This window comes from Coregonus clupeaformis, unplaced genomic scaffold (genome assembly GCF_020615455.1).
Source record: "Coregonus clupeaformis isolate EN_2021a unplaced genomic scaffold, ASM2061545v1 scaf0007, whole genome shotgun sequence".
Classification (NCBI taxonomy): domain Eukaryota; kingdom Metazoa; phylum Chordata; class Actinopteri; order Salmoniformes; family Salmonidae; genus Coregonus; species Coregonus clupeaformis.
This window is the reverse complement of record NW_025533462.1, coordinates 1,281,987-1,305,802: the sequence shown is the minus strand read 5'-3', so window position 1 is coordinate 1,305,802 and position 23,816 is coordinate 1,281,987. Positions and strand designations below refer to the sequence as shown.

The 23,816-nt window shown below is 45.4% G+C and overlaps 1 protein-coding gene across 1 annotated transcript in view; it reads right to left on the bottom strand.

Moving 5' to 3' along the window:
- Window positions 1-1,981: 1,981 nt before the first annotated feature.
- Window positions 1,982-23,816, bottom strand: part of LOC121538977 (leucine zipper protein 1) — a 74,903-nt gene continuing 53,068 nt past the window's right edge. Inside the window, exons 3-5 of the mRNA XM_041847139.1 lie at window positions 19,453-22,708; window positions 5,271-5,550; window positions 1,982-2,048 (exon numbers count right to left, since the gene is read on the bottom strand). Coding sequence (XP_041703073.1) covers window positions 5,311-5,550; window positions 19,453-22,476 — 3,264 coding nt within the window. The 5' untranslated portion in view covers window positions 22,477-22,708 and the 3' untranslated portion in view covers window positions 1,982-2,048; window positions 5,271-5,310. The remainder of the gene's footprint in view (window positions 2,049-5,270; window positions 5,551-19,452; window positions 22,709-23,816) is intronic.

Here is a 23,816-nt window from a genome sequence, read left to right as displayed (position 1 = left end):
CATTCCTGATGTGACATGGCGCCCTTCCGACCAGAGTTTGTAGCTCAGAGTTCAGAGTATTGCTTGTATGAGTACATCAGACTTCAAAACTAGGTAATCTAGATCCACCTGCCAGACTGGTTGTGTTTCTATGTCACCCCCATGATATGTTTCCTGGCCAGAGTGACAGAGAACCCTCCCTAATCCAACAACGAAAAGTCCAGTTTCAATATTACAACAAAATACACTTCTATAGAAATGGGGAGAAGTTGAGACGACTCGCACCGCAGACCCAGTCGCGTGTATGTGGACTGATTGTTCCTTGTGGTGATTGTACAATCCGAGCCCAACGCCTTGCTTCCTATGTCTGATTGGCTGTTCATAGCAGCGCTGCACATTTTACTGCTAGATCCAGGGCAGCAGTTCCAGGTGGAGGAAGGTGCGCTGAAGCAGAGCACCCTGGGAATAGTAGTCCTGTTCCAGATGACAAATACATGTCCCCCAAGCTTAAATAAGTGCATTCCATCATTCATTGAGTGCAGACAAAGGGGGATGGACCTTCCTTTCTGCTGTTTGTCCCAACAGACAAATTCTAGAGTCCAGTTGAGGAGGGGGAAGAGACCGTGGCGAGCAACAGGGAGCGAATTACTGAGAAACAAAATAAAGCACAATTTGAAGGTTGTTGATCAAAGTACTTGGCTATTATCTTCCTTATTGCATAGGGACGGATGTTGAAGAGGATATTGTGTATGCAGCCTATAAGAAAATAAGAATGTGTATCTATGACAGGGTCCTTGTCTTTGTTGTTCTTGAAGCAGAGAGCATGCTGGGAAACTGGAAGCACATAACTCCAAAATATTCCTCTTATACAGTATGTTGAATCATGCAAACTTCCTCAAAGCCCTACATTCAACCTTCTTTTAGGCCCACATTATGCATTCTCTGGGACGATAGTCATGTTTGTGGGTTGAAAATAGATAGGTGTATGTGTACGATGTGCAAAATAAAACCCTGCAAAAACTGCTTTGGTTGTCAGTATGAAGCAAACACATGGACAAAAGTTCACCAAATTAATTTTTTTTTTTTACAAGTTCAGAGCACATTTACAAAAATCCAAGTAATTCGCTCCCCGTTTCTGTTCACATCCATTGTGTAGCTCGGGGAGCTCCGCTTAGAAGTTCCAAAGTGAGGTCTTGTAACGGTCCATTCTGAAAGACAACAAATCCTTCCTTCCTGTGTCTCTCCCCCCCCCACACACAACTCTAGACCCAGTCACTCGAGTGAGCATCTCTCCCTTGTCAAGTCTGAGCAATACATTATAATACATCAGGTAGGAGAAGAAGCGGAAGAGGGTACACGTTGCCTGGTGGTGAGGTCCACTCCATCGCGATACAGTATATGAGCATATTATAATACAACTGAAGTGGTCTGTGCAGATCAATGACGTATATAAACCCTGGATTGCTGACATATCAGTCGGCCATATTGGCACTCCCCAGTAGGAGCAGTCCTCCATAGGAATGAATGGAATTCTACAGTATTTCATTTCAATGTTTTAAGGTCATAATTACCTGTATTTAAGTATTTTGTTGTTGTAGTGGGGACAGTAACATTAGTACTCTCTCCCAAAAATACTGTAAGGATTTAATTTATATATATATATATTTTTTTTTTTTATGTTTAGCTCACATAATATAATTTAAAAGTATGCATTAAAGTCTCTGTAATAGAATGTCAAAAACGTATGTAGACATTAATAAATGCATTTCTGTAGCTTCCCAAATCTTTTTTTACAATGGAGGAGTACCAAGATGGCTGCGCGGTGGCTTCAATACAGCGCCCCCTGTCAGTCATCCAGGGTTTATACACATTATTGGTGCAGATGGAGAGTGTGGTGGAAGGTTTTACAGGTGGCCATCTTGTTTTTAGACTCAGAGAAGCATGGGTTGGTGCTGGACAGGGACTTGGCAGGAACTTGCCTGCCACTGCTGTTGCTGTTGCTGGGGGGGTTAGAGATGTGAGATGCAGTACATTCCTCCTTGTTGTGCAGTTTGGGGGGATGGAGAGCTCTGGAAAAAAAGAGAGCACAAGTCGTACACTCAGAGAGGGCTGGCTGGCATCATTAGAGTAGGAGTAATTAAACTAGCACATCCTTTGATTAAAGTAAGAAGTGCAGTCAAGCAGTCTCCAGTGGCTCAGTCTGGAATCATATTTTTATCCTCTGGCCGAGTTCTAAAAAGATTCCCACCAATAGAAATACAGTAGTTGTAATAGTCATGGCTAACACAGGTCTTCAGTGAGATGAGAAGATAATCCTTCCTGTTATCGTCAGTTGATAACACTATACAGCATCAACCACACCCACGGTTCGGTACGTATTGTGGTTTTGGGGTCACGGTTCGGTACGTATTGTGGTTTTGGGGGTCACAGTTTGGTACTTATTGCGGTTTTGGGATTACGGTTCGGTTTCGGTAGAGCGGGAAAATTAATTGCCAACAGTTACTGTAGTTAATTTTGGTTTATTTAAGAAATCCAAAGTGTTGGTATTCCTGACTCCATATATGATCATGAGTCATATAATGTCTGATGAGAGCACCAACAGGAGTACCAACACTTGGTATTTTCTTAAATGAAAACACACGATTACTCAACAACACTAAAATAAAGTGCAATATGCATGTGAAATCAATATGTAAACATGGCTCAGACATTGTATAGGTCTATGCTATAATGTTTTCTTATAGGGAGAAAAAGATGCGCACTGACTCTCATAAAGGGGGCGTGTCTGTAGCGCGGTACTTCTCATTTCCCGCTCCGGGGTCATGTGATGGGCTGTCACTGTTAAGTAGAGCTCTGTAGCCCTGGAGGGCCATCCGTCTGTAGTAAGCGTTACACTGGGTGCATTGGTCAATTCACTGACAACTTCGGCTTTAGCCTGCTTATATAGAGGGGGTACTACCCGTTTGCTGAAATGGGTGCGCGAGGGCGAAGTTCGTAACGTGGCTCGAGCACTTTGACGAGGTGCTGAAACACCCCATTCTCAACCACCGAGAATGGGCGCATATCCGCGACTATAAACATACCTAACGCTCTTGTAATTTATTTGGCCCGGTCAGAATCAGCTGCAAAGGGCTGCTTGGATGCATAGGTTGTGTTGTTGTTTTCGTGCGTTTCTGTCTTGCTACGGTGGAAGGAATACTGGGGTGATATCGACGTAAATGTGTCAACATGTTTGAGGTGTTGGCAGCTGCATAGGCTATTCTCATTGTCCATCACGGTTGCAATATACTGGGAAGCCAAAATGTTCCCAAACTGGATATTTAAACAATGGAGAATCTTCCTGGTTTAATCGACCCAACCACTCGCCATCATACAGAACTAGTTCCCAGCTGCGCCTCACAAAAGGACAGATGCGCAAATTAAGGCTCTAGCTGTTTTAACGGAATAGCCTGAAATGTTTGTTTCAGCTCAGATTTACTCAAGAGGCATACAACGCAGTGTCGGCATAGCCAATAGGCCTAGTGTTTTTTTCTCTCATATATATAGTACCAGTCAAAAGTTTGGACACACCTACTCATTCAAGGGTTTTTCTTTATTTTTACTAGTTTCTACATTGTAGAGTAATAGTGAAGACATCAAAACTATGAAATAACACATATGGAATCATGTAGTAACCAAAAAAGTGTTAAACAGATTATTCAAATAGCCACCCTTTGCCCTGATGACAGCTTTACACACTCTTGGCATTCTCTCAACCAGCTTCACCTGGAATGCTTTTCCAACAGTCTTGAAGGAGTTCCCACATATGCTGAGCACTTGTTGGCTGCCTTTTCTTCACTCTGCGGTCCGACTCATCCCAAACCATCTGGTTTATATGTAACTCTGGTTGAGGTCGGGGGATTGTGGAGGCCAGGTCATCTGATGCAGCACTCCATCACTCTCCTTCTTGGTAAAATAGCCCTTACACAGCCTGGAGGTGTGTTGGGTCATTGTCCTGTTGAAAAACAAATGACATTCCCACTAAGCCCAAACCAGATGGGATGGCGTATCGCTGCAGAATGCTGTGGTAGCCATGCTGGTTAAGTGTACCTTGATTTCTAAATAAATCACAGAGTGTCACCAGCAAAGCACCCCCACACCATAACACCTCCTCCTCCATGCTTTACGGTGGGAACTACACATGCGGAGATAATCCGTTCACCCACACCGCGTCTCATAAAGACACAGCGTTTGGAACCAAAAATCTCTGATTTGGACTCCAGACAAAAGGACAACTTTCCACCGGTCTAATGTCCATTGCTCGTGTTTCTTGGCCCAAGCAGGTCTCTTCTTCTTATTGGTGTTTCTTTTCAGCAATTTGACCATGAAGGCCTGATTCACACAGTCCCCTCTGAACAGTTGATGTTGAGATGTGTCTGTGTTGGGCTGCAATTTCTGAGGCTGGTAACTCTAATGAACTTATCCTCTGCAGCAGAGGTAACTCTGGGACTTCCATTCCTGTGGAGGTCCTCATGAGAGCCAGTTTCATCATAGCGCTTGATGGTTTTTGCGACTGCACTTGAAGAAACTTTCAAAGTTCTTGAAATGTTCTGTATTGACTGACCTTCATGTCTTAAAGTAAGGATGGACTGTCGTTTCTCTTTGCTTATTTGAGCTGTTCTTCTTGGACTTGGTCTTTTATCAAATAGGGCCATCTTCTGTATACCACCACAACCCCCCCCACCCACCCCCCACCACCTTGTCACATCACAACTGATTGGCTCAAACGCATTAAGAAGGAAAGAAATTCCACAAATTAACTTTTAAGAAGGAACACCTGTTAATTGAAATGCATTCCAGGTGACTACTTCATGAATCTGGTTGAGAGAATGCCAAGTGTGCAAAGCTGTCATCAAGGCAAAGGGTGGCTATTTGAAGAATCTCAAATCTCAAATATATTTTGATTTGTTTAACACGTTTTTGGTTACTACATGATTCCATATGTGTTATTTCATGGTTTTGATGTCTTCACTATTATTCTACAATGTAAAAAATAGTAAAAATAAAGAAAAACCCTTGAATGAGTAGGTGTGTCCAAACTTTTGACATTAATTTGGGTTCACAGTGCAGACCGAACCAAGGTCCCCATACCGAACGGTTCAGGACGAATATGTGTACCGGTACACCCCTACCATATAAACTTTATCAGACACATTATATATCAACCTTATCAGACATTAAATATTCTCTTATCAATAAGCAATGCTTGGCCAGACAGCAGGTTCCTGGGACTTTGCTTTGACATATCCTACCTGGACATTATGAAGCGAGTGACTAAGACGGTTGGCCGGTTTAGTCGTCTGTCTGACGATTGCTCAACGGTCGATTGCCGCGCCCGGTCTTCCCCTCCACCCGGCCAGCCTGACCCCTATTGGACAAGAGCGCTGGTCTGGAAGCTGTGGTCCCAGTCCCTCTGCTGGACCCTACGTCTGGCCTGGTACTCCTCTCTCGCTCCCTCTCATAGGGATCCAGGTCACCGGGCGCCGGCCTTGTCCTCCATGACCCAGGGTTGGGGTCCATGTCGTCAGCGGCCTAGTCACAGCGAAACAGAAACAACACGTAGAGAGAGATCATTAACTTAACAGCCTGTGAGAAGGGAAATCTTGGCAAGCCGAGGCAACTGTGGATATGACCTCAAAACATGGGGAGAAAAAACCTCAGACCAAAAACAAGATACCCCATTAATATCATTTATATGGGCCTCGACTAGCAAATGAGCCCGCTATAAAACCTGCTTGCGTACCTTCACGCAACATCAATGACCTTGATCTAGGAAAGTGATAGATGACAGTGCAGTTCCTAAACGGCTGAAAGCAAAGGCCTGTGATTTCAGTTTTAAAAAGGCTGTAGTACTGTAATTAGTGACAGGCGGCTGGAATCCCATCCTGCCTGCTGCTGCAGAACGTTGCCAATTACCCTTAATGGCCGCTCTGCATTTTCCAGGGATGACGGGCAGGCAGACAGGAAGCCTGTTACAACGCTCGGGGCTGCCAAACGGGCAGGGCAGGCCAAACAGGGCAACTTCCTGTTTTATTCACCCCAAAAGGAGGAAATGACCAGAGTACATTCTGCATTGATTACAGCATTACCACTGAACAGTTGGGTCCCGCTGTACTTCGAGTGTAATCATATGTAAATTAGGCTTCATGAACACCAAATGTACAATTGAACACCAAATGTACACCAAACCACAGCATTATTTTCTGAGCAATCTTGACATTTTCCTGTTGATGCAGATAGTTGACATGACTCCTTATTCTAACAAAAGTGTATGAAAAAGTTTCCGGGTTGGGTGGACCTACACTAAAGTCTTGAAGTTGAGTGACCTAAATAAGCTATGTGTGCAAAAATCCCAGAAGGAACATTCTCCAAGTTAATTTCCTCTGTGTGAGGTACTAGGGACATTACTAAATCTTAATTTCAGAAAATATTTCTACTGGAGGTTTTAAACGTTGTTAGGCAATTTGATCTGCCACATGAGCAGAGGAAATGTCCTAGGAACGCCAAGTGCTGAAGCCCTCATCACAAACCTGCTTTGTTCATGCTTCACTCAAATATCTTATGATTGGAGGCTGGTATTTTTTAGAAAGTAACGATCAAAAACGATACATCAAATCCAGACCCAATTTTTGTTTTGAGATAAAGTTAAAAAGTTTATCCTTGTGCAAATCTTTGCTAATCCCTTTTCTGTTACGAAAAATAGTACATTGATTTTCTTGAGTTAAAACAATAGACTTGACATAGCCTAAAATTGACTCAGTTCTAAAAACACCCCTTTAGGCAGTAGTCATGACAACATCTTTGTCTTAAAATACAGCACAGAATCAAGGCCAACCATCATAGAAATAGTTTACCTCAAGGACACCACAACTGGAGTGTTACATGCATTACATGCCTTGCAGAACAAGCCATTGCTTCAACATTAAATATGTCTCGTCTTGGTCATGTTTTAAACTTATGTTCCCTGTTCCCTCCAAGCAGACAATGCTCATTACACCCAAGGTAATATGTTTCAGAGAAGCCTTAATTCAAGCTGGTTATTAAAATATGTTTTCAAGCGCTTTGTCCAGGAAATAATTTAATAGCTTTAACATACATTGTGGAACCCATTTCTCAATCACTTTTCTTACAGGCCATTGGCATCTCCTCTGTCTGATGTTTTAACCACCTACCAGCTCTTGTACGTGGAATCGTCCAAGTTCAACTCCAGCACAGATTGTTTTTCCAGACCTTTTGGTTAAAGTTGGGCGAAAACCAACCAGAATGACCACAAGGGCCCCGCGTTTCACTTTGTTGCCACTGGGTTTGACTGACTCGCACAAAGGATGTTTTCGTATCTCGATCAGCCAGATCGACCAACGGTCCACAGCCAACCATAAATTCACAGTCCATTCACATACCCATCTGAGGTTTCATAGTTTTACAATGGGCTGGAAAAACAACACTGACATTCTGTGCTGTACCTAGAGGTAAGAATGGCTATTGATTGTGTGGGGCTAGCCTGGCTAACTTTAATTTGGGTAATAACAGACAGAGGTTAAGAAGTCAGGATCAACTTCAATTTCTATAATCGAAAACTGATAGAAAAATGTGGGTGCAAAAACTTTAGCTGATCAATGATGGGAGATAGAGGCTTCATGATCCACATGATCCAAGATGGCATAGCAGTGCGGTCATGTTTTCTGTAGTGTCCTCATGTAAATAGCCAGTTTTTTGTTTTGTCTTTTTCGTATATATTTCTCAATCTCACTTTCCATCCTTTAACTAAATATACTTTCCTGCAACCCGCCTCACCCAATGTGGAACGGATTCTATTATTTCCTCATACAGGTAGCTTAGTGGTTAAGAGCGTTGTGCCAGTAACTGAAAGGTCGCTGGTTCTAATCCCCGAGCCGACTAGGTGAAAAATCTGTCGACGTGCCCTTGAGCAAGGCACTTAACCCTAATTGCTCCTGTAAGTCGCTCTGGATAAGAGCGTCTGCTAAAATGACAAAAAAAAACTCTGGCTGAAACTAGCCAGCTAACTAGCTACTTGCTATAGCCACCGTTAGCGGTCTTCACCATTGTCCGTGGCCGTGGCCTGCGCTACCTACCAGCCAGCTCTAGCCTGGACAATTATCGGCCAGTCTGCACATCGCGCTATCGAGCTATCACTGGACCTTAACACCGGATCATCGCAACTAGCTAGCTGCAACCGAATGGCTGTTGTAGTTGTTGGCTAATCACCACTAATCACCACTGTCCTGAAGCTAACCCCAGTTAGCCTTGAGCTAGCCTCGAGCCAGGCCCATCTCCCGTCTATCTACCTCTCTGTCAACCGGACAGGACCTCCTAGTGTTGACACGGAGCCCCGCCGATCCATCACGACTGGTCTGCCGAATTAATCGTCTGATGTGGTTTCAACAGGCTTCCCGTTGCGATGACCACAAAGATCCATCTGCTAGCCCCGGCCCGCTAGCACACGCAATAAACAGCCGTGCCTCCATCTAGCCTGTAGCGTAGCAGCCACTGAACTGCTCCCGGACTTACTTATTGCTGTTCACTGGACCTTATGATCACTCAGCTACACAGCTGATGCCTGCTGGACTGTTACTTTATACGGTACCCCATCTTGTTGATCTGTTTAGCCTCAGCTCAAACTTTCGTCGCCATTACCAGCTGTTGTCTTAGCTCTCTCGAATAACACCTGTGACTGCTTTATGCCCATCTCCCATGTCAATATGCCTTGCCTATTGCTGTTTCGGTTAGTTCTATATTAACTGTATTTTTTTAATGTAGAGCCCCCAGTCCTGCTCAACCTGTCTCAGATAGATCCTTTGTCCCACCCCCCACACACGCGGAGACCGGCTCAATCGGTGCCTCCAGTGATGCCCTCTCTTTCATCTTTACCCATAGCTTAGGTTTACCTCCACTGTACTCATATCCTTCCATATCCTTGTCTGTACATAATGCCCTGAATCAATTCTACAACGCCCGGAAATCGGCCCCTTTTCTTCTCTGTACCCAACACACTAGAAGACTAGTTCTTAAAGCCTTTAGCCGTATCCTTATTCTACTCCTCCTCTGTTCCTCTGGTGATGTAGAGGTTAACCCAGGCCCTGTAGCCCCCAGTATCACTCCTGCTCCCCAGGCACTATCATTTGTTGACTTCTGTAATCGCAAAAGCCTTGGTTTCTTGCATATTAACATCAGAAGCCTCCTCCCTAAGTTTGAGTTATTCACTGCGTTAGCACACTCAGCCAACCCTGATGTTCTAGCAGTGTCTGAATCCTGGTTTAGGAAGGCCACCAAAGATTCAGAAATGTCCATTCCCAACTACAACATTTTCCGTCTAGATTGAACTGCCAAAGGGGGCGGAGTTGCAATCTACTGTAGAGATAGCCTGCAGAGCTCTATCATACTATCCAGGTCTGTGCCCAAACAGTTTGAGCTTCTACTTCTAAAAATCCACCTTTCCAGAAATAAGTCTCTCACTGTTGCCGCTTGCTATAGACCCCCTTCAGCCCCCAGTTGTGCCCTGAACACCATATGTGAATTGATTGTCCCCCATCTATCCTCAGAGTTCTTATTGCTTGGTGACCTAAACTGGGATATGCTTAACACCCCGGCCATCCTACAATCTAAACTAGATGCCCTCAATCTCACACAAATTATCAAGGAACCTACCAGGTACAACCCTAAATCCGTTAACATGGGCACCCTCATAGATATCGTCCTGACTAATTTACCCTCTAAATACACCTCCGCTGTCTTCAACTTCGATCTCAGCGATCACTGCCTGCGTCCGTAATGGGTCCGCGGTCAAACGACCACCCCTCATCACTGTCAAACGCTCCCTAAAACACTTCAGCGAGCAGGCCTTTCTAATTGACCTGGCCCAGGTATCCTGGATGGATACTGACCTCATTCCGTCAGTAGAGGATGCCTGGTTGTTCTTTAAAAGTGCTTTCCTCTCCATCTTAAATAAGCATGGCCCATTCAAGAAATTCAGAACTAAGAATAGATATAGCCCCTGGTTCACCCCAGACTTGACTGCCCTTGACCAGCACAAAAACATCCTGTGGCGTACGGCATTAGCATCGAACAGCCCCCGCGACATGCAACTTTTCAGGGAAGTCAGGAACCAATATACACAATCAGTTAGGAAAGCAAAGGCTAACTTTTTCAAAGAGAAATTTGCATCCTGTAGCACTAACTCCAAAAAGTTTTGGGACACTGTAAAGTCCATGGAGAATAAGAGCACCTCCTCCCAGCTGCCCACTGCACTGAGGCTAGGAAACACTGTCACTACCGATAAATCTACAATAATCGAAAATGTCAACAAGCATTTTGCTACGGCTGGTCATGCTTTCCACCTGGCTACCCCTACCCCGGCCACCAGCTGCAACTTGCCCATGCCCCCCCCCACTTCTCCTACACCCAAATTCAGATAGCTGATGTTCTGAAAGAGTTGCAAAATCTGGACCCCTACAAATCAGCTGGGCTAGACAATCTGGACCCTTTCTTTCTAAAAATTAGCCACCGAAATTGTCGCAACCCACCAGCCTGTTCAACCTCTCTTTCGTATCGTCTGGGATCCCCAGAGATTGGAAAGCTGCTGCGGTCATCCCCCTCTTCAAAGGGGGTAACACTCTAGATCCAAACTGTTCCAGACCTATATCCATCCTGCCCTGCCTTTCGAAAGTATTTGAAAGCCAAGTTAACAAACAGGTCACCGACCATTTAGAATCCCACCGTACCTTCTCCGCTATGCAATCTGGTTTCCGAGCTGGTCATGGGTGTACCTCAGCCACGCTCAAGGTCCTAAACGATATAATAACAGCGATCGATAAGACAGTACTGTGCAGCCGTCTTCATTGACAGGGCCAATGCTTTTGACTCTGTCAATCACCGCATTCTTATTGGCAGACTAAATAGCCTTGGTTTCTCAAACGACTGCCTCGCCTGGTTCACCAACTACTTCTCAACTAGAGTTCAATGTGTCAAATCGGAGGGCCTGTTGTCTGGACCTTTGGCAGTCTCTATGGGCGTGGTTCAATTCTCGGGCCGACTCTATTCTCTGTGTATATCAATGATGTCGCTCTTGCAGCTGGTGACTCTCAGATCCACCTCTACGCAGACGACACCATTTTGTATACATCTGGCCCTTCATTGGACACTGTGTTAACAAACCTCCAAACGAGCTTCAATGCCATACAACACTCCTTCCGTGGCCTCCAACTGCTCTTAAACGCTAGTAAAACTAAATGCATGCTCTTCAATCGAACGCTGCTTGCACCCGCCTGCCCGACTAGAATCACTACTCTCAGCGGCTCTGTCTTAGAATATGTGGACAACTACAAATACCTAGGTGTCTGGTTAGAATTTTTTAAATATTTTTTTAAATATAATTTTGTAAAGTATAAAAATGCGCTGCAATTTTTCAATAAAATAAACTGCTGTTCCAATTGCTTCCACTGGATGGCGCAATTGTGTTAAGCAAGCAAACTGTTTATACCGGGGCAGAGCAAGTAGGTCAAGCACGTGCAGCCAATGAGCTACTTTGTTTTGCCCGCGATATTTATTACGGCTTCTACTTTTAACATTATGTGCTTTGGCACCCTCATTGCCCCAATATGTCTCTGTCAAAAAAGAGAAAAGTGGACGCAGAGTGCAGAGTGTTCCAAGAAAGTCATCCTATTTATTCCCGGAATTGAATGGGAAAGCTGTATGTTTGGTGTGTTCAGAGCATGTTGCAGTGCTGAAAGAATATAACCTTCGTCGCCACTATGTGAGTCTTCATGCCGACAAATATGACAACTTTCAAGGACAGCGGAGATGAGAGAAGGTGAATGAACTGTTGGCGGGTCTGAAGAAACAGCAGTCTGTGTTTACTCACAGCCGAGACATCAGTGACGCTGCAGTGAAAGCTAGCTACCTCATTGCTAATGAAATCGCAGTGGCTTCAAAACCATTTAGTGAGGGTGAATTTGTAAAAACATGCATGATGAAGGCAGCGGAGATTGTGTGCCCTGAAAAGCGGCAGGCTTTTGCAAATATCAGCCTGACAAGAAACACAGTTGCAGACAGGATTTCCGATCTTTCAGTGGATTTGGACAGCCAGTTGAAGCAAAAAGTAAAGTCATTTATTGCGTTTTCGGTTGCAATTGATGAAAGCACGGACATTACAGATGTTGCACAACTGGCCATTTTCATCCGCGGAGTTGATGACACATTAACCGTCACGAGGAGTTCGTGGAGTTGGTGCCGATGACAGATACAACGACAGCAGCTGATATTTTTACAGCACTCGTCGGCGCGCTGGACAGGGTCGGAGTGGACTGGTCCCGCGCTGTCAGCCTGGCTACAGATGGTGCGCCCTCAATGATCGGGAAAAAAGCAGGCGTTGTGACAAAGTTCAGAGAGAAAGTGCAATCTGCAAATGGAGGACGTGATTTTTTGACTTTTCACTGTATTTTGCACCAGGAGGCTTTGTGTTGCAAGTCATTAAAGATGGATAACGTCATGAAGGTGGTCATCCAAACTGTTAATTTCATCCGATCCAGAAGCCTGAATCACCGTCAGTTTGACAGCCTTCTCAGATAGAAAGACCACATCTATGGCCTGCCATACCACACTGAGGTAAGATGGTTAAGCCGAGGTGCTGTGCTGAGGCGTTTCTTTGATTTACGAGAAGAAATTGAACAGTTCATGGAAGAAAAGGGCAAACCAGTGTTAGAATTTCATTCCGCAGAATGGATGCAGGACCTTGCATTTATGGTGGATGTTACAGAGCACCTGGATAACTTGAACAAACAGCTGCAAGGGCGCAACAAAGTTGTCACGCAGTATTATGACAGCATACGTTCTTTCAAGTTGAAGCTGTCATTGTGGGAGACGCAACTTGCCGGTGGTAATGCAGCTCACTTCCCCTGTCTGAAAAATGTGTGCGCGACCCAACATGTGGCAGACATGAAGCGGTTCAAAGATAAAATAACGGGACTGTTACGGGAGTTTGAGCAACGCTTTCAGATTTATGTTTATATGTTTTTATGTTGATGTGCTATTGTTTTTAATTGATTTTATTTTATTTGTATATTTAACCTATTCTTGACTCTGTGGTTCTTGCACTTGTTTGGGGAACAGGATTTCATTATTTTTATCTACATTTCTGCCTGAGAAATGACACCCTGATATAGTTCTGTGATCTGTGATATACTTCTGTGAATCACTGAGGCATTGTGTGTTTGTGTGTTCTTTGTCCTCAGAACTTTCAAATAACTTGAGGTGTTTTATGATTAATAGTGATGTTGTGCTTTTGGACACTGTCCTCAGGCTCCAGCTTTATGTTTATATGTTTTTATGTTGATGTGCTATTGTTTTTAATTGTTTTTATTTTATTTGTATATTTAACCTATTCTTGACTCTGTGGTTCTTGCACTTGTTTGGGGAACATGATTTCATTATTTTTATCTACATTTCTGCCTGAGAAATGACACCCTGATATAGTTCTGTGATCTGTGAAACAGTTCTGTTAATCACTGAGGCATTGTGTGTTTGTGTGTTCTTTTTCTTTATAATTTTCAAATAAACTTTAGGTGTTTTATGATTAATAGTGATGTTGTGCTTGTACTATTTTGGACACACTGTCCTCAGGCTCCAGCTTTATGTTGTATGTTGATCATATTAAAACAAAGAAAACAATCTGAAGTTGTTGTTTTTAAGTTATATATACCATGATTTTTCCGGTCCGGCCCACTTGGGAATAGATTTTCCTCCATGTGGCCCCTGAGCTAAAATGAGTTTGACACCCCTGCTGTAAACTCTCCTTCCAGACTCACATTAAGCATCTCCAATCCAAAGTTAAATCTAGAATCGGCTTCCTATTTCGCAACAAAGCCTCCTTCAATCATGCTGCTAAACATGCCCTCGTAAAACTGACTATCCTACCGATCCTTGACTTCAGCGATGTCATTTACAAAATAGCTTCCAACACTCTACTCAGCAAATTGGATGTAGTCTATCACAGTGCCATCCGTTTTGTCACCAAAGCCCCATATACTACCCACCATTGTGACCTGTACGCTCTCGTTGGCTGGCCCTCACTACATATTCGTCGCCAAACCCACTGGCTCCAGGTCATCTATAAATCCCTTCTAGGCAAATCCCCGCCTTAGCTTAGCTCATTAGTCACCATAGCAACACCCACCCGTAGTATCGTTCCAGCAGGTATATCTCACTGGTCATCCCCAAAGCCAACACCTCCTTTGGTCGCCATTCCTTCCAGTTCTCTGCTGCAAATGACTGGAACGAACTACAAAAATCTCTGAAGCTGGAGACACTTATCTCCCTCACTATCTTTAAGCATCAGTTGTCAGAGCAGCTTACCGATCACTGCACCTGTACACAGCCCATCTGTAATTAGCCCACCCAACTACCTCATCCCCATATTGTTATTTATTTTGCTCATTTGCACCCCAGTATCTCTATTTGCACATCATCTTCTGCACATCTATCACTCCAGTGTTAATACTAAATTATAATTATAATTATTTTGCACTATGGCCAATTAATTGCCTTACCTCCATAACTTACTACATTTGCACACACTGTATATAGATTTTCTATTGTGTTATTGACTGTACGTTTTGTTTATCCCATATGTAACTGTGTTGTTGTTGTTTTTTCCGCACTGCTTTGCTTTATTCTTGGCCAGGTCACAGTTGTAAATGAGAACTTGTTCTCAACTGGCTTACCTGGTTAAATAAAGGTTAAATAAAAATACATGAATAAATAAAATGATAGGCAGACCTGCCATACACAGTTGTTGTCAAACCCTGATTGATATAGCAAACCGGCACTTTCACTGAAACATTGATTAATGTGCACTGTCCCTGTAAACATAAAAATAAACTCAAACTCAACCTAATAAATTAAACGTCACCCTGAGACAGCAGAGCTGTGTACAGACAAACAATGGGAGAGATGTCCATGGTGGTTATTGATGCACATCTCACTAACAGTTGACCTTTGACACTGCGATCACTGTCCATGGCTAATCATCACTGTAAAAGCACTACCATTTGACAATAATGCGGTATTGATGCCTCAAGCCCTTTACTAACGAATACGAAATACACAACTGGAATAAGAGAGGACGACTGCCTTTAGTGAAGTTCACAGAGAGGCATTTTGGAAATAAGCTCTGTTCACTTATAATCATATTCCCTGCGGGAGGGTGCCAAGGGCAAGGCGACAACGAGTGATTGAAACACAAAGAAAGCACAACAAATTAGGCTGTTCATCAGAAGGGTTAGGTGTCAGGCTGATATATTGAAGGTTATTTAAGCAATAAGGCCCGAGGTGGTGTGGTATATGGTCAATATACCACGGCTAAGGGCTGTTCTTATGTACGACGCATCGCGGAGTGCCTGGACACAGCCCTTATCCGTGGTATATTGGCCATATATCACAAACCCCTGAGGAGTCTTATTGCTATTATAAACTGGATTCCAATGTAATTAGAGCAGCTACTCAGCATTCAGGGTTCGAACCACCCGGTTTATAATGATGGTTAGGAGGGGGAGGGGCTTTATAAGGCAAGAGTGACGGTAATTATAGATCTAAGGGCCGTGTTGCCGTCATGTAATTTTTTTAATGGCTCACTTGGCTGGAGATGAAAGGGTTGGCGGAGGGCTTGGGGCCGGAGCCCTATTTGTTTGTTTTGACTGCGAGAGGAGCTGGGTGAGTTGCACAGTATCAAACCGAGCCCCATCGGCCAACCGGATAACCAAGAGTGACAATGACCCATCTGCAGATTTGTTAAATAGGGAGCCCTGACCCCCTTGACCCCTGACCAGACAGGTCACAGTGGGTTCGCGACCCCTAATCCCCTCCTAATCAGCTGGAACCCAGAAAAGTACAGTTCAGTGGCTACGACAACAACAACAACAAGCATCACTGTTGTGCGACGACCCATAAGACCAACACATGCCTGCTTATTGCTTGTATTAAATAAACATAACTTGAGTTAGTATGAGTTATGAAGCAGTTACGAATGACACAAAACAGCCCAGAAAGACCATTTCAATTACATCTCTATCAATAAGCTTGTTTTTTTCGCCTTCATAGGATATGCACCATGGAAGATTAATATGAAAATGGCTTATGGATGACAGGGGTGAGGGGGCATAGGGGGTTTGTGACTAGCAACATCAATCTTCATCCCTGGTTATGTCCAGTTTATCTGCAGGAAAACACTAGATTCCCATCCACTAGTCTAGTTTGTCAGTGTGACAAATTGAGGTGTTATTGTAGCCAGTTCCCTGGGTTTGCTAGTGTTAGCGTAGCCATTTGACAAACAGCACACTATTGGACAAGTCATTTTACTGTGAGACAGTTGTCATTTTTACCTAATCTATTTGATGCCCTGTATAATCTTTAGCTCGTCTGGAGTTGTGAGTCTCCCCACTGTAAGTGGCTGTGGGGTGAGAAGAATGACAGTTCTAGACATGCATTACAACTGTGTGTGAAACTAAAAGCTTGTTATTCTATGTTGTGGGGGAGTGTGAAGAGTGGACAGAGCTAACCATTGATGGGTAGATTCAAGTATGCATGGTACTCGGCATGGTACATTCACATTGATTCTAACAGTCAGCAATGCGATTAAATCGTCCACTTTCTATCCGTGTGTGTGTGTGTGTGTGTGTTTGTGTGTGTGTGTGCAGTGACTTATTTTCTGCATTCTCTAAATTCATTCTTTATATCAAATACATGCTCATCTCGCTGTGTGCACGCGTGCAGGGCTGTCAGTACATGTCAGATTGACTCACTTTCTGCCAGTTAGTGTGAACAAGCTCGTATCTCATATGTGCTTTAATAAAAGGGAATGTGTCAGACAGTCAGAGGAATGACCAAGCGTCCCTGTCAAGCGTCCTATGCTGACAAAAGGCCTTCCTCTCACACATAATCGACCAGACTACAAGTCATGCTTAATATGCATCTGAAAATCTGACACCAGAGACTTGAAAACTGTTGTATCCAGTGCATTGTGGGAAATTGAGTAAAACAGAGTCAAATGGAGGCCAGCTACATGGAGGTGAGCCTTTGAACAAAGCCCATCTTCAATTATGTCAGGAATAGGACACCGGCTTGGCAGGGCACAGTTGGTAAGCTCAGGCACAAAAAATACAAGCAGTCTTTCCCTTGAGGTTTTTCTAACCTTTTTCCCCCCATGTTGAGGTCTTTCCACTTTCATCCTCCCTCGCTTTTTTCTTTTTGCTTACTTCGGCATCAGGCTCAGAGAACTGCTGTGCTAAGCTTAAAGTTTTAGGCCTGGGGTCAGTGAAAAATAGCGTCTGAACACTCAAAGTGGACACACCAGAAAGCTACAGTTGGTGTTTTCTGGAGTATATTTTCCAAAGATTAGCAATGTAAGTACACATGATACAGTGAGGGAAAAAAGTATTTGATCCCCTACTGATTTTGTACGTTTGCCCACTGAAAAGAAATGAGCAGTCTATAATTTTAATGGTAGGTTTATTTGAACAGTGAGAGACAGAATAACAACAAACGAATCCAGAAAAACGCATGCCAAAAATGTTATAAATTGAATTGCATTTTATTGAGGGAAAGAAGTATTTGACCCCCTCTCAATCAGAAAGATTTCTGGCTCCCAGGTGTCTTTTATACAGGTAACAAGCTGAGATTAGGAGCACACTCTTAGAAGCAATCAATCAATCAGATTCCAAACTCTCCACCATGGCCAAGACCAAAGAGCTCTCCAAGGATGTCAGGGACAAGATTGTAGACCTACACAAGGCTGGAATGGGCTACAAGACCATCGCCAAGCAGCTTGGTGAGAAAGTGTCAACAGTTGGTGCGATTATTCGCAAATGGAAGAAACACAAAAGAACTGTCAATCTCCCTCGGCCTGGGGCTCCATGCAAGATCTCACCTCGTGGAGTTGCAATGAACATGAGAACGGTGAGGAATCAGCCCAGAACTACACGGGAGGATCTTGTCAATGATCTCAAGGCAGCTGGGACCATAGTCACCAAGAAAACAATTAGTAACACACTACGCCGTGAAGGACTGAAATCCTGCAGCGCACGCAAGGTCCCCCTGCTCAAGAAAGCACATATACAGGCCCGTCTGAAGTTTGCCAATGAACATCTGAATGATTCAGAGGAGAACTGGGTGAAAGTGTTGTGGTCAGATGAGACCAAAATCGAGCTCTTTGGCATCAACTCAACTCGCCGTGTTTGGAGGAGGAGGAATGCTGCCTATGACCCCAAGAACACCAGCCCCACCGTCAAACATGGAGGTGGAAACATTATGCTTTGGGGGTGTTTTTCTGCTAAGGGGACAGGACAACTTCACCGCATCAAAGGGACGATGGACGGGGCCATGTACCGTCAAATCTTGGGTGAGAACCTCCTTCCCTCAGACAGGGCATTGAAAATGGGTCGTGGATGGGTATTCCAGCATGACAATGACCCAAAACACACGGCCAAGGCAACAAAGGAGTGGCTCAAGAATAAGCACATTAAGGTCCTGGAGTGGCCTAGCCAGTCTCCAGACCTTAATCCCATAGAAAATCTGTGGAGGGAGCTGAAGGTTTGAGTTGCCAAACGTCAGCCTCAAAACCTTAATGACTTGGAGAAGATCTGCAAAGAGGAGTGGGACAAAATCCCTCCTGAGATGTGTGCAAACCTGGTGGCCAACTACAAGAAACGTCTGATCTCTGTGATTGCCAACAAGGGTTTTACCACCAAGTACTAAGTCATGTTTTGCAGAGGGGTCAAATACTTATTTCCCTCATTAAAATGCAAATCAATTTATAACATTTTTGACATGTGTTTTTCTGGATTTTGTTGTTGTTATTCTGTCTCTCACTGTTCAAATAAACCTACCATTAAAATTATAGACTGATGATGTCTTTGTCAGTGGGCAAACGTACAAAATCAGCAGGGGATCAAATACTTTTTTCCCCTCACTGTATATACTGTATTGCCATTGGCAAAGTACAAGTAAAGAGAGTACTTTTACATGTAGGTATGCACTCAGAGCCAAGACTCAAGGCCGTTTGGTGCCCAACATGTTCAAAGATTTAGTTACAGTAAAAACAGAGAAATCCTCCCCCTCTTACTCCTTAGAAATAACTAAAAAATACTTGTTTGACAAGTTATCTGTCATCATGTCAAAGTTCCAGATGTAATGTGTCAAGACAAAGCTTAGACATCCAACGTAAACCTTATGAAAACATATGTTGAGCACCACTGCAAGGACATGTTAATCATATTAATACAGACAAATATCTCTGAACATTTCCTTGCCTAGACTCAATGACCAGATATGCAACAGGCTCAAGAGCTATTGTAAGCAGATGGTGGAAGTATAAGAACACTAGTTTTCTGAAAGACAGTTTGTAAACAGTACAGAGGTTGTCCTCACCATTGGTTGTGTCCGCCAGGGAACAAGCTTCTGAGAGCTGACGGGCTGGTGGGGGATACTCCTCTGCAGACCTCCCTCAGTGGGCGACAGGGAGCTCTTGCTCCGGCACACTGGCTCTGCGATGTCCCTGGTGGTCACCACACTGTTGTTGATCCTGCGCATGTACAGCTCTGCTGGGGAAGGCTTGGCTGTCCGGGATGTAGCAGCCCTTGTGGCGTTTACCGTCTCCTCCGTGTCCAGGACCGTTGTGGCGCGGTAAGCCCTCCATGTGGTAGCCGACTCTGCCTCGTCCTCAGAGACCATCCCGTCCATCCTGGCCCCCCGGCCAGGCTCGTCCACGGATGCCGCCCCCCTGTTCCTCCAGGTGCTTCGCACCGTCACGTTTCTCATCTCTGGGAGGCTGTCGTCCTGGGAGGTGTGGTGGCCGTGGTGGTGGCTCCTCCAGCTGGTGACGGTGGTAGTGCTGCTACTGCTGCTCTCGAAACCCGACTCTATGTCGTTGTTGAAGTCGGAGGTGGTCTCCAGTGACTGGAGGCTGAAGCTGCTTTGGGAGAGTAGGTGCGTCTCCGCACGGGCTATCCCTAGCACCCCTGGTTGATCTGCTTCGTCAGGGCCATCCATGGATGGTCGGGGTGTGATCTCTCTCTTGGGGATGGAGATCTCATAGGGGATGGAGATGCTCCCCCTGTGCTCACTGGGGCCGATGACAATGTTGCTGGTGGACATATGGCGTTCCTTGACTGGTGGCTCGCTGGATACACTGCTGCTGCGGCTGCTGGTCCTGGATGAGTTGGGATCGTTGGGGTAGATAGTGATGCTGCTGGTCATCTTGCTGGTGGTCAGGACGGGTTTCGTGGAGATTTTGGGCTTGCCATTGGAGGTCAAGGGCTCTGCCCCACCTCCAGATATCATGACTTCCTTCCTATCAATTTCCACGATGGCTGGCTTGATGACTGCCTTTGACCTCAGGGCTTCCCGTGGGCTGCAGACCCTGCGGAGCTCTATACCTGATGGGGTGTGAGTGTGCTCCAGGGATCCTCCTTCTGCCACCAACAGACTGTGCTGCTCCTCGTCAATCGAGCTCCTGGTGGAGGAGCCCTCTGACTGAACGCGAGAGTATCTGGAGCACGTGGGAGTGGTGGAGGTTCTGCTGCTCAATTCTGCCACCTCGGGCACAGGTTCTGGTGCCGAGGGCCTGGACCCAGGTGATTCAGTCTCAGAGGCCGAGGAGTGGCCCTCAGAGCCATGATCACTGACAATCGGGGACACGTGGGACTTGTAGGCAGTGTATGACCCATTGGCTTTGGAGAGGTTTGACACAGGAAAAGCATCTTGAACCTGGTCCACAGACTCCAGGTCAGACGCAAATGCATCCTTTTCAGGTGGGGAGACACTGTTGCTCTTGCTTGAACTTTCAGGCACCACATCAGAATTGTTCGACTCACTGTCACTACCGACACACAATCTAGAAAATGTATCCACTTGGCTTTTTTTGCTTTCACTCTCACTTGGTTTCTGAGATGGCTTCCATGGCTTCTGGTCATTAGCTGCTGGAGGGTAGCGACTAAGAACAGAGAGCTTCTTGCTGTCACTCAAAGATGTGCTAACAGGAGTATGGGCTGCTCCCCTTGTTGTTTTCTCCTCTACCCCTCTGCCTATTTCTTTCACTCCATTGTCAGAGGCAGTTGCTCCAGTCTTGGGTGTTCTCCTGCTCTTGTGTGCAGGACTGAGTGCCCTCCTGACAGACTTTGGAGAACATTCCTCAGAGTTGCTCAGTTCTTTGCTCCTCAGCTTGGTCTCCCTCTTGTGCTGCGGGGACAGCTCTCTGCTCTTGTACTTGGGGGTGGCTGGCTCTGCAGCTGCAGCAGGCCTGTACTTGGGCTTGTCCTGCCTGAACCCACCCCGGACATTGATCTCCTCATTCTCTGCCTTGCCATTCTCAAGGACCTTTGCTGGACTGCTAGGTCCTCCATTGCCGTGACTGCTGCCTCCGCACAGCTGCATTCTAAGCTGCTCCACCTGATCGTTGAGGGCTCGGCTACGAGATCTCTCCTGTTGGAACTTCTCCTGCAGCTCTCCATTCTTGGACTCTGTGTTCTTAAGATCCTCCTCCACCAGCTCCAGTTGCTTCAGCCGGTTCTTCAGCCTCTCCACTTCCTGGGTGAGTTCCTTGACTTTGTTGTCTTCCTGGCCATCAAGGCTATTCTTCTCGTTCTCTGACTTGTTTCTTAGCCCAAAGTCGTCGCCCAGTTTCAGGTAGTCCAGGCTCTTCTTGCGCCCCAGCTTGCTGGTCAGGCCGGATGAGAGGTCATCTTCAATGCGGAGGTCCCTCAAGTCTGTGCGTCTGGGATCTACTGGGCCAATCCTGTTCTTCTGATGCTCCAGCTTTTCTGTCAGTTTTAGTATAAGCTTCTCATCCTCCTTTTGCTTCTCCAGGAGCCTCTTCCTCTCGCTCACAAAAGTCTGAGTGAGGCCCTTGAGCTTCTCCAGCTCCCCTGCCAGGAACAGCTCTGCCCGGTCCAGCCTTACCTCTGACGTGTCCACTTCCTTCACACGGGCCTTGAGGGCCTCCAGCTCAGAGGACAGTTTCCGGGTCAGGTTCTTCTCCTCGTTGAGACTGAGGCACAGCTGGCTGCAGTCCGACTTGCTCTTGCCGAAGGCCTCTTCCAACTTCTCCAGCTCAGCCATCCTCCTCTGCAGGCGCTCAATCTCAGACTTAAGGTCCTGGGTCAAGCTCTCCTCCTCCTCCAGTTTCTCCCGCACCGTACGGCAGAGGTACTCTGCCTTGCACACCTCCTCGTCCTTGCCTTCAATCTTTAGCAGGCGCTTGCGCAGCGCCTCAACATCACCCAGCATGGAGGAGTTGCTGCCCTCTGCCTGGATGATCTTGTCCTGCAGATCCAGCAGCTCATCTTCAGACTTCTGGAGCTTGTTGGTGGCCTCCTCAAGCTCGTCCAGCCGTCGCCCCAGGCTCTGCAGCTTGTGCTGCAGGTGGCGACTCGTTATGTCTTTGTTTTCAGACATTGCAGAGATTATTGATGTTGTCCTCTTGATGCAAAGATATTATTTGAACACTTTTTGGGTGGTCCACATTTGTGTGGCAGTCCTTCTCTGGTTGAAATGATAAGTCACAAGTCTAATGTTGGGTTGTGCCCAGTCCCTTTATCCTTTCCCCACGTCTTCTCCCTTTTTCCTTTGGTTGGGTCTTATTCCTTCAACTTCCCTCAGCTTGATGGTCAACATGGGTGTCGATCATCTGAAAGAGAAAAAAAGGAACCAAGTTACAACAGAATTCTCCACAGTATCGAATTATTCCTCACTGACCTCAATGTCGTCAAAGTGATTCAAAGTATCAGCAAAACTGAAAGTAACTGTTGAGAAATAACACGTAACAAGAAATTCCCTCAATTTCCCACATTCATTAGCAGGCATCACACACTGTAGCATAATTAAGTCCAGTTTGCTGAGATGTAAAAGAGGCCTGAGGACGGTGAAAGAGAAGATGGTGAAAGCATGTAGCCCAGAGAGAGAGAGAGAGACAGAGACAGAGACAGAGACAGAGACAGAGAGAGAGAGAGAGAGAGAGAGAGAGAGAGAGAGAGAGAGAGAGAGAGAGAGAGAGAGAGAGAGAGAGAGAGAGAGAGAGAGAGAGAGAGACAGAGAGAGAGAGAGAGACAGTGAGAGGGCTGGTTTGCCTGTAATTGATTTCACAGTTCCACCTGATTACTGCAACACAAACCATGAGAAGAGCTGCGTCAAATCCACACAGTACTGCAAAGGGCCGGCAGAACGGGTGAGAACAAAGAGCAGCATACATACATGCAGGTGCTCTGTCAGTCAAATGTACACAGTAACCTAGACTGAAGATCAACAAGATCACGACAACCAAACTGACAGACCATGGAAGTTAAAAAAACGCTCCGACTGCAATTCTACGAGGATACATTTCACCTTGCCTTCTCTTATGGCCACTGGAGACTGGGGGGTAGCATTCAAAAGAACGCTACTCCCACCTTCTTGCATCCTGCTGCCTCCTCCAATGCCCAAGCATCGATTTCTCACTGGCGTTTCTGCTGACAGCAACGGCCATAGGGCATTGCTACACACCACTCATGATTAGGACAATGTAGATAAAAACTGTCCGTATTTCACAGTCAGACCAGGAATATCAGCAGGCTTTCTTTTCTATTGGATGTTCAAACTATAAATGGGGACAATAGTCCTCAACCTAGTCCCATTTACAACAACACTGTTTGAATGAAATAATCTCCACCTACACAAAGCTACTGAACAGACATCTGGTAACCCCCTGGTGATGGTAACCCTCTCTGATGATGGTAATGCAGGACATGAACAAAAAAGAG